This window comes from Hydra vulgaris, chromosome 11, assembly GCF_038396675.1.
Source record: "Hydra vulgaris chromosome 11, alternate assembly HydraT2T_AEP".
NCBI classification, from domain to species: Eukaryota; Metazoa; Cnidaria; class Hydrozoa; order Anthoathecata; family Hydridae; genus Hydra; species Hydra vulgaris.
The window spans coordinates 16,769,144-16,785,871 of NC_088930.1; the positions used below are offsets into that span (position 1 = coordinate 16,769,144).

The window sequence follows — 16,728 nt, forward strand, 5'->3', positions numbered from 1 at the left end:
TTTTGAGGTACTATTTTTAACCACTTATTATTTCAACTATTTTATATGGTAATTTTGATTTTAACTACTTGTATTATATTATATTTCAATTTTTATATGGTTCTGGCGACAAGATCAGTATGATCTTCATCATTTATATTATACGACATGTGATAAATGTAAGCTGAAAAACTTCTTGAAATGAAAATTAAAACTTCTGTTCTCTCTGTATGAAACAGGTTCTGGCATTGTAAAGTTAAACTAACACAAATATCTTTCTTGTTTGTTTTTTTTACTTCTTTTCCACATTTAAGCCATTTGAGTTCAATAATCATTAGTCTTGCATTTTAGTCTATAATAATATTGTATTTTGTCTCCATTTCCTTAAATATCAGCGTTTTATCACAATTTTTCTGAAGAATGCTGATCAATTTGGATCAAAAGTTGTAATGTACAAAGCTGAATATACTTTGAAGGTTTTAGGCGTTGGTTACAAGAAAATATTATCTTTTAAAGTAGAGCCATGGAGCGTCCAATATTTTTATAATTTACGAAGCTTGCGTAGCAAAGAGTTTTTGTTTTTCAAAAGTTGAACTTTTCTTTTCGAAAAATGTTGCAATGAACTTTAACAACCTCATATTGCAAAAAAGCACACATTTTTACATATTTATTAAATAAAAAAACATTACACAACCGTGCTTTATGATAAACTTTGAATTAAAAAAAAAAAAAAGTTTTTAAAAAAATTATAAAATTAATGGAAATGTACCACCTTACTACATACTTTCGAGCTGACTTTATAATTAAAGTTAGAAAGTACCGAATACCCTATTTTGCAGACAGCAGAGATGAAATACTCTTTATTAGGATCATAATTCTCATTGTAGTTATTTCAAATTTTTGCATGCACCTTGTCTCTTCCAGCTGTTACCATATCTCATACTTTTTGAAGGCACAAGAAGCATAAACTATGAATATTTTGTCGAGTGATAGAGCATTGTTTAGAAAAGTGATGAGACAACTAGTTATTTGCTAATAAAAATATTTTTAAGTAAATGAGAGAAACAAAATGAGAAACTTTGACACGAAGATTACCTATACTTTTTTTAATTTTAACCCAGCGATAATTCAAGTAGTTCAACAACTTGAATGACTATGACACAAATTGTTACTAGGTTAGTGGCTTTTAAGATAAAATTTATAGGTTCTTGCTTATTAATAGTCAAAATATCCAGTAGGATTTCATAAAAAAAAAAAAAAAAAAAAAAAAATTATAAAAACATAATAAAACTCACTTAATTTAAAAAGCACTTTGTTTGTTACACAATTTTATTGGTGTAAAACCTGCCAATTTTTTTTTTTTCCAAAACCGTATAGGATCCTATAAGTCTTTTTGATGAGAATAGTTTTAATATTTATTACAAAGATTATTAGTTATAAATACCGAGATTTTTTTTTGTAGCGTGAAGAAAAAAAAAAAAAAAAAAAAACAGAAACGGAAAAGGGTTTTATAGAAACAAGTAAAAACAGCGATAAACCAATAAATACATGCAAACCATTTACTAGTAAAAGTATTCAGAAAATAAAACTATGCTTTTTAAAAAACCCAGCATTTATAAAAAAGATATACACGAGCGTTTCGCAAGAATATAGCAACTATTTATTATTGGCGCGTAAATATGACGGAGCAGACGAATGTACGTTCGTCTACTAATCCGCATTTATTTCTTCTTGATCAGTTCGAGAAATAGATGTTCTCGATATCATCGAAGATAAGTCATTCGAGAGAATCATTGCAGAGAGAATAATTCGAAGACATTCACGAGTGTTCTTGTCGGAAGCACAATAGAGTATTGGTAAATTACCTAAAAATTCACATTTACGTCATGTCATCTTGTTCAGAGAATAAACGTAATGAAATTCTTTACATAATGCGGCACTCACCTTGTTTGCATTCTGTGTGCATATTTGCCCCTCTGTCTACTAAGCCACACACAACATTGGATAATCCTTGACTAGCGGCAATATGTAACGGACTAAAACAAAACATTTACAAACTAAAACAAAACTAGGTATATTGTGTAGTCACTACATCTAATTGCGTTTGTAATGATTGCTCATATACTTTATTATAGAAAAATTTATTCTAAGGATTTTATGATTGGAATTTTGAAATAGATGAACTTTTATTTTTTTTAGGATGATTTGTTTTTCCATCAAGTAAAATAATTACATATCTAAATGGTAGTTTATTCTGGTGGAGTTGACATCCAACAAAGTGTAGTTTTCTATTTATTGTTCTTTTCTAGCTTGACAACTTGACCATTGTCTGCACAAGTATTTGACGTTCATATATAAAAAAACCCGCCTAAAAGTTAAATTCTATTAAGTATTCTTTATTATTCTGTTTAAAATAAAAGTCGTTTTTACAGTTCCTATAATTTCGCGAGCACGCATATTTTAATATAGGGGAGAGTGGGGCACCATGACACACTTTTGGTTTTTTCTTCGTAACAATTTTTTTAATACGCCTTTTTTTTAGGCGATTGGTTTAATTTGTAGAATAAATTTCCCCAAAAAATAAATTATAAAAACTACCGTAACATAACAGATTTAACTTATGAGACTAGTTACAGTGAAATTAGAAAATTGTTTCGAGGTACCCCACCCAAGAGGTACCTTGATACACACTAAGAACATCTTTAAAAAAGTAAATAAAAAGTATAAAACAGAGAAAAGGCGGATTTTTATTTAAAATATAAACAAATTAATACTTATAACCCAAAAAATACATCCAATGGTCCAATCAAATTATCGTTAGATAATGTGATTTGGACCATTGGATGTATTAGATAACATATCGTTGTATTAGATAACATATTGGATGTATTAGATAACATATCGTTATAAGTGTCATTCTTAAGCGTCAATTAATAATGGCTTAGTATTGAAATGGGATCTCCTTGTATTATATTTACGTAAATCTTTTAAAACTGACGTTAAATATTAAAAGAAATGATTTTCAGAAATGTTTATGACATAATGGAGTTTTGTCACAAATCTGTATTAAGTTACCCCATACTTGCTAATAGAAAACAATCGCTTTATTTTTAGCATCAACTTGTTTTTTCAATGAATTTGTTTAATGAAATAAAAAGCTTATGGATTTACAAAATGTTTACAAAATGTTACTTACCGATAGACACATTGAATAAAATACCTTAAAACTTATGAGCATTAAAAACTAATAAATTACTTTGTCATCAAAAAAACACAAATTTCGACCCCTCGCAGAACTAATGATGCCAAATGATATTATTTTTTTGTTTCAAAACATAGCTCTAGTAGAAACTGTTTCACTATATGAAAATGGTTGTCATAACTCTTAAGATGCCTCCACAATTACAATGTTTCGTGGTGCCCTAATCTCCCCTACGTCATTGTTACTTATGCACAGAATCGCATAAAAAAAAGTTTTCTACGCAAATAAATTAAGATTCTTTATGCGAGTTTCTTTTTTTTTCTTCATAACAAATATATCCCTTTAGCTTCATATAAGACTATTTTAATTAATTTAAGTCTAAAATTTTTACTGTTTATACATTTGTATTTTAGAATACTTGTGATTATGGAAGAAATAAATTTAGAACGAACTCGTACGTGTAGTGAAAAAGTTCTTAAAGAGTATTAAATATTGAGTATTAAATATTGAGGATTTTATAAATGACATATTTGAGTAGTATCTTAAAAGTAATACTGAATAGTTTCAGCAGAATGATGGCCTGACTTACATTTTATAAAACTTTTTTAAAATGTAATTTGTTCTTAAAGTTATACGATATAAGTATATTGGAATGTGATAAACTCATTGGTTGGTTAAAATTTCAGTTAACATATTTGCTTCAGGTTTTTAAAAAGTAGTTACTATGCATTAAATAAAGTTTTTTCAAATAACAATAATAAAGAAAAACTTACGTCAACCCGAGTGAATTTGGAAAACTAACATACTGATCTTGAATTCGTTCAAGAACGTGTAATGCGCACGTCTGATGATTCTATTTAAAAACATTTGCTACATTATAACTCATTCAAAAGATTTAGAACTCAAACAAAATTTGTTAATCATTAAAATCACTTACATTCATACAAGACAGATGTAACACCGTATTTCCATCCTTGTCAACGAGATTAACGTTTGCTTTATTTTCCATTAAAGCGTCTAATAAAAACAATGTTCAAATTTTAATTTAATTTTATTAAATTTCGTAATTATTAGGATCTTAAAAGAAGTAATTATTTGGACCTTATAACATACATGTAATTATAAGGATCTTAGAATATATAATTGTGGCGTTAAAATTATTGAGACCTTATAACTTGTAATTGTTAAATATTGTATTTACATCAACTTAATATTAACATTGCAACTATTAGGATCTTATTAGGACTCTTAATAGAAAATTATTAGGACTTTTAAAGAACTTTAAATTCATATTTCAGCAATTTTACAGGGTAGCTGATTGGCTCACAACATGTGGCTTTAACACACTTGCTTTTGAAATACCATTTGAGGTTTTACAAATCAATTACTAATCAAGACAAGAGGTATTTTCGTTAAACATACTTTTATCATCTTAATGTTTATGGTCATAAAAAAGATAACAGACTTTTGTCTTGCATGGCTAAGTGCAACACAAAGCCATCAATATACATTACTCAACCTGATGATATGTTAAACTCAGAGGACAAAAAAAATAGAAAAAAACAACACCATATTAAAATAGAATGTTGGAAAAAATGTTGGGAAAACGTCAGATGTTGATGAAACCGGGATATAGTTGGAAAAAGAAGCCGTAAAAAACTAGATGTAAAAATACTAACCGGCAAAGCTGTAAAAAAACCGTGCAAAAAAACAAAATAAAAAAAAACAAACAAACGTCTGATTAGAATAAAGATGGTTCACCAAAAGTAAATCATATATGTAGTAAAGATCATTCATATCATTTCTAGAGTTCTATCAAAATATTATTACAAGAATTATGTTTAAACTTTTAAAATAACAGTTGTTTAACTTTATTTTATAAATTTTACTCCAAACTCCAAAAAGTTCAACTACATAATTGGCATATATGAACAAAGATATCATTGTAATTAAATTGACATATTTCAAAGACAAATTAAATGATGGCGAATTGCAATTGGCTAAATGACGGCGAATTGCAATTGGCTAAATGACGGCGAATTGCGGTTGGCTAAGGCCATTTGGTGATCTTGAAAATATATTATTTGAAGCAATCGTGATCACTAATTTTTATATTCCTGGAAAAAAGTTTTTATGAAAAAAAGTTTCATCATGCTTACTGACAATGTTGACACAAAATAACCTGGGGAAATAAATATTACATTTGGTTATTTGTTTGTCAGGTCTGAATAAGCCATTTTTAAAATTAACGCATGTACTTTTCGAACCAACAGTATCACCTTGAAATACTTGTTTTTAAAGTTCCTTTATTTGCCTTTGCTTTTGAAGTTGATTAAAGTAGCCATGCAGTTTTATTTACCTTTTTTTTTATTTCTTTTTTAAATTTTGGCATATAACAATAATAATTTTTATCCTGTATTTGTTTGACCTAGATTTACATCTGTTTTATAAAAATAACATTTAAAACATGTTACTTTTGAGTCTTAGTGAATTTTGAGTAAATTTACCTCTTGCATATTTATTCTTGTTAAGTTGTTTTTTGACAGTGATCGAATTTATTATAAAAATTAATATAAATTTAATATAATTTTTACAAAAATTAATGAATTCTGACTGTTTTCTTCTGAAATTTTATTAAAAGTAAAACCTAGAAATATTTTTGTTATTTTTTAAATTGAGAAAATTCTTTCAGAAAAGTTTTGTAATTTAGAAAAAAGACTCACAAATTTTTTAACACAAATACATAAGTTTTACTAACTGATAGGGTCTAAATAATTTTAAATCTAACAATTTACACTCCTATTTAGAGAAAGTTGAAATAATTCTTTTTAAAGAATCTTATATTTCTCTCAACTTATAATTGGCATAAATGATGCCATAGTCGAAAGAGGTAATAATAAGTAATTAGTGCAGAGTTGTTAACAAGGCTAAAAATAGTAAGGCCAAGGCCGAGACCAAGGTCAAGAGTTTCAAGACAAAGGCGAAGAGTTTCAAGACAAAGGCCAAGGCCAAAAGTTTCAAGGTCAAGAAAAAGAGTTTTAAGACCAAAGCCTACGCAAACATTTTCAAAGACTTAAATTTTGGCCTTACGTTAAGGCCAGTTATTAACAAAACTGCAGGTAGCAAGTACTGTGACAAACTCCATGTTGTGAAATTAGATCAAGGTTATGCGCAGAATTAGAAGAAATCAATAAGAAAATCTATTTGTAGATATATATCAAAGCTGAAAACAATACTCTTTTAAATTAAATCTTGAACAGCATAAAGTAAATAAATTTACCAAGAGCGTTAAAATTTCCATTTTTTGAAGCAATCATTATAGGAGTTTGATTGTGCTTATCTATTACATTTACATCAGCACCACGTTCAATAAGCAACTGAATGAAATCTGTATGGTCATTAAATGCTGCAGCATGTAGAGGTGTTCTTTAAAAATAAACAAATAATATGAAATTAAATTTTTTTTTTGAAATTAGTGTAGATATATAAAAAAAGAATATTTCAACAAGAATTTTATTAAAAAAAAAAATTCAGGTAAAAAAAAAATTTTTAAGAACCTTCCTTTTGAATCAACTAATTTTATAACATCATTACCCAACGCATCGATTAAAACTTCTAAACATGCCTCATTACCCCTGATTCTAAAATAAAATAACGACTTTGCGTTATTGCTGCTAAGAGCAGTCTGCATAATAATTACAAACTTAAAAAAAATACTAACGCTGCACAATGAATAGGTGAGAAAGGATTTCCATTCAAAGCTGTTTGTGAATTTTCCTTAAAAAGACATTTTATTAATATCATGCAGTATGTTCAATAAATTATAAGATTCTTATTTAAATTGTTTAAGTAACATCGTTAATAATAAAACAAATTAATAAAAAATATAATATATATATATATGTATATATATATATATATATATATATATATATATATATATATATATATATATATATATATATATATATATATATATATATATATATGTATATATATATGTATATATATATGTATATATATATATATATGTATATATATATATATATATATATAATATATATATATATATATATATATATATATATATATATATATATATATATATATATTCATATATATGTATATACTTATGTATATATATATGTATGTATATATATATATATATATATATATATATATATATATATATATATATATATATGTATATGTATATATATATATTATGCGGCATATATATATATATATATATATATAATGCGGTAGTGGTGTTGTGGTAAAGCGCTCGCTTCATAAGCGAGAGGTTCGGAGTTCGATCCCCACCACATCCCTGGTAGTACCGCGATCAACTTGTTTCTCCGCGCAGCGGCCTTGTTCGTCGAGGTTCATGTTTCGGAGTTATAGAGTTGAGAGAGGGTTATAACCACTATTAAGTAGCCTCCTCATCTGTAGTGGCCTTCTTGGCCTTGAGGAGGTGAATAACAACAACAACAAAAAAAAAACAAAAAAAAAACAAAAAAAAAAACATATATATATATATATATATATATATATATATATATATATATATATATATATAATGTTTAAGTAACATCGTTAATAATAAAATAAATTAATAAAAAAATAATAAAAAATTACATTATGTTCAGTTATATAACTTTTATTATTTTATAGTGATATTTAAGCTCATATAGTATAAGCCATTATCAAACTGAAAAAACCATCATACAAATTTATAAAATTAAAACAAAAATGATGTTTATGCAACATAAACTTAGACTTGTTAAGTTTAACAAAAAGTGGTCTCTAATGGTATGTCATCGCTAAACTACCATTGTTGCAATTTAAGACTTTCTCCTGGCATCTTGAGCATTAAAAACGCTGTATCTCAATTGCTTTGCAAATCTTATGTGTATAGTTATTAGGCATAACAGAAATTATTTTTTGTATAATTGAACATGCGCAACTTGTTCGACTATACCTGATGCACCCCAATTGCCTTTAGTTATGTTTCTCTCATGTTTATTAATGTGTGTGGATATTTTCTTTATTATTTCACCAATGTTACTCACACCACATGAACAACTGATGATATTGGGATGCAATATCAATTTATTACGACATAAAATGTTAAGTAAAGAATTACCATAATGAAAAACGGTTTTTATAACTACTCCACAAAACTCTTAAGTATAATGCTTTGTTATGGTATCCATAGCAGTATGATAATTTTTCCAGAGTCTATTTGTTGGTCTTTTGCATTTTTAAGTGATTGTTTATAGTTCTTGGCGATATCTGAAAATTGTTTGTATGAGTGTCCATTTAGGAAAAACACATTAAAAAGAAACCCAATTTCATTCTGAATATTCTGAACATATTTTATATGCTCTTGAAAGAAAACCTTTGAAAATTACTATATTTGGTGCAATTAAAGAATGTAGTTTAATGAATACATTAGTAATTGCTTGCTTACAGTATACACAACATTTTATGTGGCAATGAATCGATATTGCAACCAAATAGTTATTTGCGTGTTTATCAGTTAGATTGTTTATGTAGTGTGATTTATGTTAGTAAAACTAGAAAGAAAATATCTACAAGCATTAATACCTGGGACACATCAGGTATAGTCGAACACGTGTAACATTGTAGTAGTACAACTAGCTGAACTAAATCAATAATTTCTGTTATGTCTTATAACTATACACGTAAGATTTGTTAGGCGATTGAGATACAGCACTTGCAACGCTCAAGATCGAAGGAGAAAGTCTTAAATTGGGACAATGGTAATTACGCTACAATTAACATTGAAGAAAAAAATCATTGCTAGGTAAAGTTTTTTGTTCCCCTGAAAAAAAATTCAAAAATCTTTTTTGATAACTTACTTCAAGAAGAAGTTCTGTGCAACTTTCATTTCCTGTTTTGAAAGAAAACAGTTTAAAAAAAACATCAAACATCTTTATTTCATATCTAAAAAAAAGTTTTAACAAATATTATACCCATGTAACATGCCCAATGCAAAGCAGAATACTTTTTAGCATCTAGGTTGTATGCTAGTCCACCAGATTGGATCAACGTACCAAGAATACCAATATGATCACATATAGCTGAATAAATTATAGGTGTGCGACCATGAATGTCCCTAAATAGTAATAACAGTAAAATAAAGAAAAACACGTACATAAAATTTCAAAATATTTTATCCCAACTTTTCCCTAATTTTATACCTTAAGTTTTAAAAAAAATATTGAAACCTAGTTAGTAGAAAAATTTAAAGCAAACCTGCATAAATGGTTATAATCTATTTTTTAAACATAGCTCAGTATTTATTATTACTATTTTTTTATTTATATTAAAATAATTAAAGTATTATTAGAGACAAAAAATAATTTGATCATTTTTTAAAGACAAAATTTTCTAGGATTTATTTTTATGGAGATATTTTTACACTATATAAATGTGTAAAAATTGAGAAAAATTATTTCAAAAATTAAAAAAAGTTTTTCCCTTATTTACTTGAGCCTTCCTTAGTCGGAAGCAGGCCTGTGGCATTTTTTTATGCAAAAAAAGTATCAGAGCAAAACATTTTATTGTGAAAAAGCAAATTTAATCACGATTTTAAATAGAAAAAAACAAATCTACTTAAATCAACTTGCATTGCCAAAATTTAACGACTCCCTAAGGAGTGTTAAAACCTTAACAAAAGATAATTATCCAACATGTTGTTTTGTAAATGAAGTTTTGTTTAATAAAAAAAGTTTTTAAACCCATAGTTATAGAAATATTGTTGTTTAATAACGAATAACTTTTAATAACTGATTGATATTTTTCAAAATTCATTTGTATGTATTCATAAAGTATGGGGAATTAAAATAAAGTATTGGTCACAAGCGCAGCACAATTTGGTTATTGACTTGTTCAAGCAAGGTAAAACATTTAAGCCGATAAATAAGCAACTGGAATGACATTAGGAACCATCAGCAATCTGATTAAAAAGTACAAAACATTTGCATATATGCAAAATCAGCAAAGATCTGGAGCAAAAAGTAAAGCAGCATCTAGAATTTATAGACAAATTGTCAAAATAACAGTTTTCATCAGCAACAAAAACATCAAACCTTCTTGAAAAACATTTTGGAATACAAGTGAGTGCATGTACTATTCAAAATCGATTGAAAGAAAGTGAATTTAAAGAGTCCCACAAAAAACCATTCCTTTCAAAAACCCATTGATAACAAAGACTTGCATTTACGTAAATATGCTAGTATCATTCTGTATGAAGGTTTTGTGGAGTGATGAGTCAAAATTTAATCTTGTGAAGTATGATCGAGCTCAAAAAGTATGGAGAAAAAATGGTAAAGCTTTCACACTCAGTTGCATTTGAGGAACAGTAAAATTGAGTGTAGGAAATGTTGTGGTCTTGGGATCAATGGCTTGGAACAGAACAGTAAAACTGGGCTTTATTGATAGAATTATGGAATCTGAGGCTTATGTTAACATTCTCAATAAAAATCTTCTGGCCACAACTAAAAAACTGCGGTTGTTTCCAACAAGAAAACGACCCTAAGCATATATCAAAGAAAGTAAAAGAATGTTTTTATTCAGAACCAGATTGATTTACTTGAATGGCCAGCTGAAAGTCTAGATCTCAACTCAATTGAACAACTCTGGGCACTTTTGGAATTTTTCCCATTTAACCCTTTCCGGCCCAACGGAACATATATGTCCTGGTTCATTTAAAACTATATAGAGGTTCAGCTTTTGTTTATATCTGTATAAAGGTTAATCAAAACATTTGTTACCTAGTTAGGCAATACTTTCAAACAACTTTTTGTCTCATTTGTGGGTTTTTTGAGTTTATTTTTTTAATTCATAAAACAGCGACAATCAAAATATGTTGCTTAGTAAGCTACATTATAATATGTAGTTCTGTAAAGGATCATGCTATACCTTCGAAACTTTTTTTATATATTATTTAATCTTAGTAGAATAAAAATAATACGCACTTTATATCAGCATTATCATTCTTGTATTGTTTTTTTTGGTAATTAACTGTGGGACAAATATGTCCCGTCAAGCTTTTTGAAGTCTTTTTTGTAGGAAATGTTTATTTGTTGCAATCTTTTAGTAAAAAAAAGTTAAAAAATGATTCAAAAAAAGATATTACTCTGCTGCTGAAGTTATGAATAATATTTTTGAAGATATTCCAATAGAAAATTACAGTGATCTGGAATCATCAGATACAGAGGATGAAGATTTTGTATTAGTAGACCAAAATTAGGCTAAGCAAGATGACAGAGCTAAACTTTTATTCCAATCCAAACAATGAAAATAATAATATAGCATTACAAGATAATTCTGGTAGTTCATATGGTCTTGCATTTAACAAAGAAAATTTTGTTGTGGATAAAGACAGAAAGTGGAAGAAAAAAGAAAAAAGGATGATCTCACTTGACTTTCATGAACCTCAAGGTCGATACTTGATAGGTTCCTGTTTGGCATAAAATATCAATAGTTAGAACTTGTTGAATATATTCCATATTTTAAATAAATTAATGATTAAGCATTGTATAAATTAATGATTAGTGATGACTAGTAAAAATAATTTTGAATCATTTGTTCTTGTACAGGTCCTGTAAGTGTTAATTTTGATGAATGCGAAAAACTAGTAGATTATTTTTTAAAATACTTTGACAATGAAATTATGGAATCTATTACTTATCAGAGTAACTTGTATATACATCAGTTACAGAAAAAAGTTCCAGTGCTATCAAAAAAGCATTTGTATGCTTTCATCGGAATCAATATGGTAATTGGGTATCATAAGCTTCTTTCTTGGAGAAACTACTCGAGTAATGAAACCAATTTGACAGTGCCATTTGTTTCAGATATCATTCCACAAAATAGGTTTATTCAAATACTTTCAAATATACATTTAAACAACAACATTGCAATACCAGCTGACAATTCAGATAAATTATATAAGTTACTTCCATTGATAGATAGTTTGAATGACAGTTTTACCAAATTATACAATGTATCGTGCTATCTTAGTATTGATGAGAGATACTTTTTAAGGGTCGTAGCTCTTTAAAACAATATAACCCTAAGAAACCAATTAAAAGGGGATACAAGCTTTGGTCAATGGCTAATATGGTTGGATACCTTTTTAAATTTGAAATATATCAAGGAAAAAACAATAAATTTACTGATCATACAATGCCAAAGTATTTTGGATTAGGTGATAAAGTTGTTTATCAAATGACGAAATCTTTACAAGGAAAATATCACAAAGTTTAAATTGACAACCATGTCTGTTCCTCTCATGGAGTATTTATTCTCACATTATGTTATGTGTTGTGGAACTTTGCATGTCGATAGAAAGTATCTGCCTAAAAATTTATGTAAAGATAAAGATTTAAAGTGGGGAGGCTTAGATTACAGAGTTCCTAAAGATAACACTGTAGTTTATAAATGGATGGATAATAGAGCAGTGCATGTCATATCTAACTTTCATGACACTGAAAAAACAGAGATCAAACGAAAAAATAAAAATGGCAGTATTGTGATGACCTCATGTCCTCCGTCCTCCGGCGGTAAAAGACTATAACACTTATATGGGGGGGGGGGGGGTGTCGACAAAGCTGATGTGCTTTGTTCTCTTTATGGCACATTCAGGAAATCTGTAAAGTGGTGGCACTGCATTCTTTTTGGTCTAATTGATAGGACTGTTTGCAATGCTTATGCTTATGGTCTAATTGATAGGACTGTATGCAATGCAATGCTATTCAAAGATAATAGTATCAGTTTTACTCAATTTTCGAAGATTAGTGGCACAATCATCAGTAACAATAGGTAAACCACCAAAAATTAGGCGACCAATTTCATCGAGTCTGTCATGCGAGTTGTCTACTAACAAAAGAAGAAAATCAAATTTTTCTATTCCAGAATCAATTTGGAAGGAAAATCTTGGCATCCATTGGCCAGAGCATAGTTCAAGTCTAGGAAGGTGCGAAGTATGCTCCAAAAATAGAATTGAAGCATGACCTTTCATCAAGTGCAGCACATGCAAAGTTTATTTATGCATAAATGTTAAGAGAATTTGTTTTAGAGAGTATCATATGTAATATACAAAGTTATTTGTTTTATATAGAAATATTTCTTTTATAATTATTTTACCGGGCTATGGAATTCTTCATGCCCCTAAAATGGTTTTCACCGAAACAGCACCCATTTAATATCACCCTTACACCCAACACCACCACTCACCTAATCTTACTTAGACACCCAGTTCTACTCTCCACCTACCCAGACAGTCTACCTAAATGCAGCTCATGTGTAAATGAAATATATATATATATATATATATATATATATATATATATATATATATATATATATATATATATATGTATATATATATATGTATATATATATAAAAACATATTTTACTTCTATTTTGACTTTCAGGACATATCTGTCCCATTATAGTTTCCATGGCGATTAAAACGAGGGCCAAGGAAAAATTTATGGTTTTATGCTAACAGTGCTTCTAGTATATAAAATCTTAAGAAGATTTTTAAAATGCGGGTAATTGTTATACCTCGGACCTCAAAGGGTTAAACGAAATTATATACCTAGCATTTGGATCAGCCCCAGCATTAAGCAGTGCATCAACACATTCTTCATGACCACATATAGCCTAAAAAAAATTCAAGTAAATGAATAAAATTTTTAATATATATTATTATTTAACTATTTAATTTTCTAAATTAATTATAATTATTATTATAACTATTTTTACAACATATTTAATATAAAAACTAAATTAACAACGATTCTTTTTATAATAATGCTTTTTTCATTGACTGTTAAATTATTCAATTTTATAATTATGCTAAGGGGTTGTTCATAAATTACATCACACAATTTTTGACCCCTCTAATATTTTTATTTTCTTAGCCGCTTTTGGTTATCTAATGAATACATTTTAATAAATATAAATTTTGATTATTATTATTTAATACTTATTAGTCATATTTGTACAGGATAATTAAAAGCCCACAAAAAAGATATTTTTGTAAGCAAAAATTAGGCACTGACTTAAATAGGGTGAAGTGGAGTGTATATTCTTTTATTGCACTCCTATAGTTTAATATAGATTTGTATAAATTAACAGTGACTAAACGGACAAATAACCTCTAATATTATTTAAATAACTTCTTTAGCAAAAGTTAGTGCTGCGGTGCAGGTTAAATAACATTATAACATTTAATGCTAATGCGCATTAACTATTATTGTTGTTTATTAATTATATTATTTTAATTTAATAATTATATTATTATTATTTTATATATATATATAGCGGCTATATCATTGACTCATAAGCTGTAAACGTAGCAAACCCTACATTAATCAACCAAAATTTAAGTCAAGTTATAAAAAGTCAAGTGCAATAAAAAGTAAGCCAATATATGTTAAATTGGAATAGCCGCAGTAAAGTGTAAATCAACTGTTAAGGATTTATGTTTTAGGCAAGGTTAAATGTTGCATCACAACACTAAATATCCCCCCCCCCTCCTTTCAATCCCACAGAGACCCAGAAGTCAATGTTTTAGAAATCATAACTAACAATTAAGAAATCCTAGAACTTTTTAAAAAAATATGTTTTGTTGATTATAAAAAAATTGTAATTTTTAATGTTAAACTAAATATGTGGATAGAGTTTAAATTACCATATTTGCGCATTTTTGAAAAATATGATTTTATGATGTGATAAATATTCCAAGTTTTTTTTAGATGACAGCTAAAAGAGTAATTTATTAAATATACTTGAAGATTTTTTATAAAACTTTAATCAATTTAGGGGTCTGGTTCTTACTGTTTATTGATAGGATGTTTAGTACTTAAAAACAAGTATTTGATCAAATTTGGATTTAAAATAACAGTGTAATAAAATTATAAAAAAAATTCTAAAGGTTTGATATTGCATATATTTGATATTGCATATATACATATATTTAAAGATAAAAAGTAAAACAGACAAGAAATAAATAAACAGTATGTTAATAATTTCATGACTATCATATATAAGATTTTCAAACATAACATCAAAATATCTCTTTGGATTTGAAAACATACATTCATGAGATCTGCATATATGCTTATTTAAAAAACAATCTTGGCATTACTTTGGAGTATGAAAATGGATATTTCAGTTTAGAACACCAGGATCAGATCTCTCTAAAAGATGACTCATCATCTGTAAACTGTTCTAAATGCAATGTCTTACAAGAAAGAAGCTTTAAATAGTTTCCTATATCTTTATTGTTTGCTTTTAGACCTTCCTTAGATAATTTGCCAAGACGATATCCATTATTAGGCATAACTAATTCAGCTGAGTGATGAAGGACTCCATGATGAGTGTAACTAATTTAAGGCCATGGCATATTTGCAATTATATTAGGTATAGCATTATTACATAACTCTTTTGAAATTTGACAATTTTAATTTTAAGTTGACAAGAAACTATATGAAGCATTACACTGATTTGAGAATGTAATAGTAACCTGCTATCTTAGTACATAGAAATGCATAGATCTTAATAGTAGAGAATATTTCTTCAGAGAAAAAATCTACAGCCTTGCAACCAACCTTGTTGTAGATGTCCCTATATTCTCATCAGAGTTGCAATATGTTTCTAATGGCAGTCCAGTGTTTTTTTTTACTGAAACTTTGTCTCTTGCATTATGTATTGGTTTACCAGGTGGTCCTGCTTTTTCAACTTAAAGTCTATAATCTATGTGACAACAATACAGTAGTTTTAATAAACAGGTAATTCCAGTAATATATGAATGTGTAATACATATGCTTTTTTGATCAGATTTGTGGTTTTTTAGTCAGTCCTTTTCGTGTGGGAAAATCTCCAGTTTTATTAGAAATGATACCATCCTTATTAACTAGCTTTTTGTACAGAATGTTTCTTTTGATGATCTATCAACTGAGAATCCTTTACTAACTCTCTCAATATCTATCCATTCAGTAGTTTTTGTTTTGCAAAGTATACAATCTTCACCCCCTAGTATGCTTATGAGTCATTTAAATTTTAAATCCTTCATTGTATCTTGAATATAAATGTTGAAATTTAGATTATATTGTAAATTTTTGCCAAACTTACAACACATTCCTTTGACATTTAATTCTTCTTGTGCATTATCAGTAGTTAGGACAACAAGATCTATCAGTAGTTATGACAATATCTAGCAAATCATGAGTAGTTTCTGTTTCTCTCATCAAAAACACAAGACATAATGATCTTGATGCATTTGGTGAATATTTTGCCACAATGTCATGTTTTTATTATCTTGATGGCATATTAGTTTCAGGGGAACAAGACCCTATTGATTAAAAGCAAATCAAATATTGAAACATATTTGATTTGCCTTCAATCATTTCTTTTGATTTCATTGATCCTTGTTGCCCAGCTCCATCACAGTCATTCTTAAAACACATTTGATACTCATCACCATCTATTGGAACAAAAGAAT

At 27.8% G+C, this 16,728-nt stretch overlaps 1 protein-coding gene across 8 annotated transcripts in view; it reads right to left on the reverse strand.

Annotated features, from left to right (window-relative positions):
- Positions 1–1,537: 1,537 nt before the first annotated feature.
- The window catches only part of LOC101235774 (serine/threonine-protein phosphatase 6 regulatory ankyrin repeat subunit A), an 82,335-nt gene continuing 67,144 nt past the window's right edge, over positions 1,538–16,728 (reverse strand). For all 8 annotated transcript variants that reach the window (XM_065810294.1, XM_065810295.1, XM_065810293.1 and 5 more), the window contains 10 exons: positions 13,819–13,883; positions 9,181–9,323; positions 9,067–9,098; positions 6,903–6,958; positions 6,739–6,822; positions 6,462–6,607; positions 4,119–4,198; positions 3,955–4,034; positions 1,924–2,015; positions 1,538–1,844 (listed from right to left, as the gene is read on the reverse strand). In XM_065810294.1, coding sequence (XP_065666366.1) covers positions 1,690–1,844; positions 1,924–2,015; positions 3,955–4,034; positions 4,119–4,198; positions 6,462–6,607; positions 6,739–6,822; positions 6,903–6,958; positions 9,067–9,098; positions 9,181–9,323; positions 13,819–13,883 — 933 coding nt within the window. In that variant the 3' untranslated portion in view covers positions 1,538–1,689. The remainder of the gene's footprint in view (positions 1,845–1,923; positions 2,016–3,954; positions 4,035–4,118; positions 4,199–6,461; positions 6,608–6,738; positions 6,823–6,902; positions 6,959–9,066; positions 9,099–9,180; positions 9,324–13,818; positions 13,884–16,728) is intronic.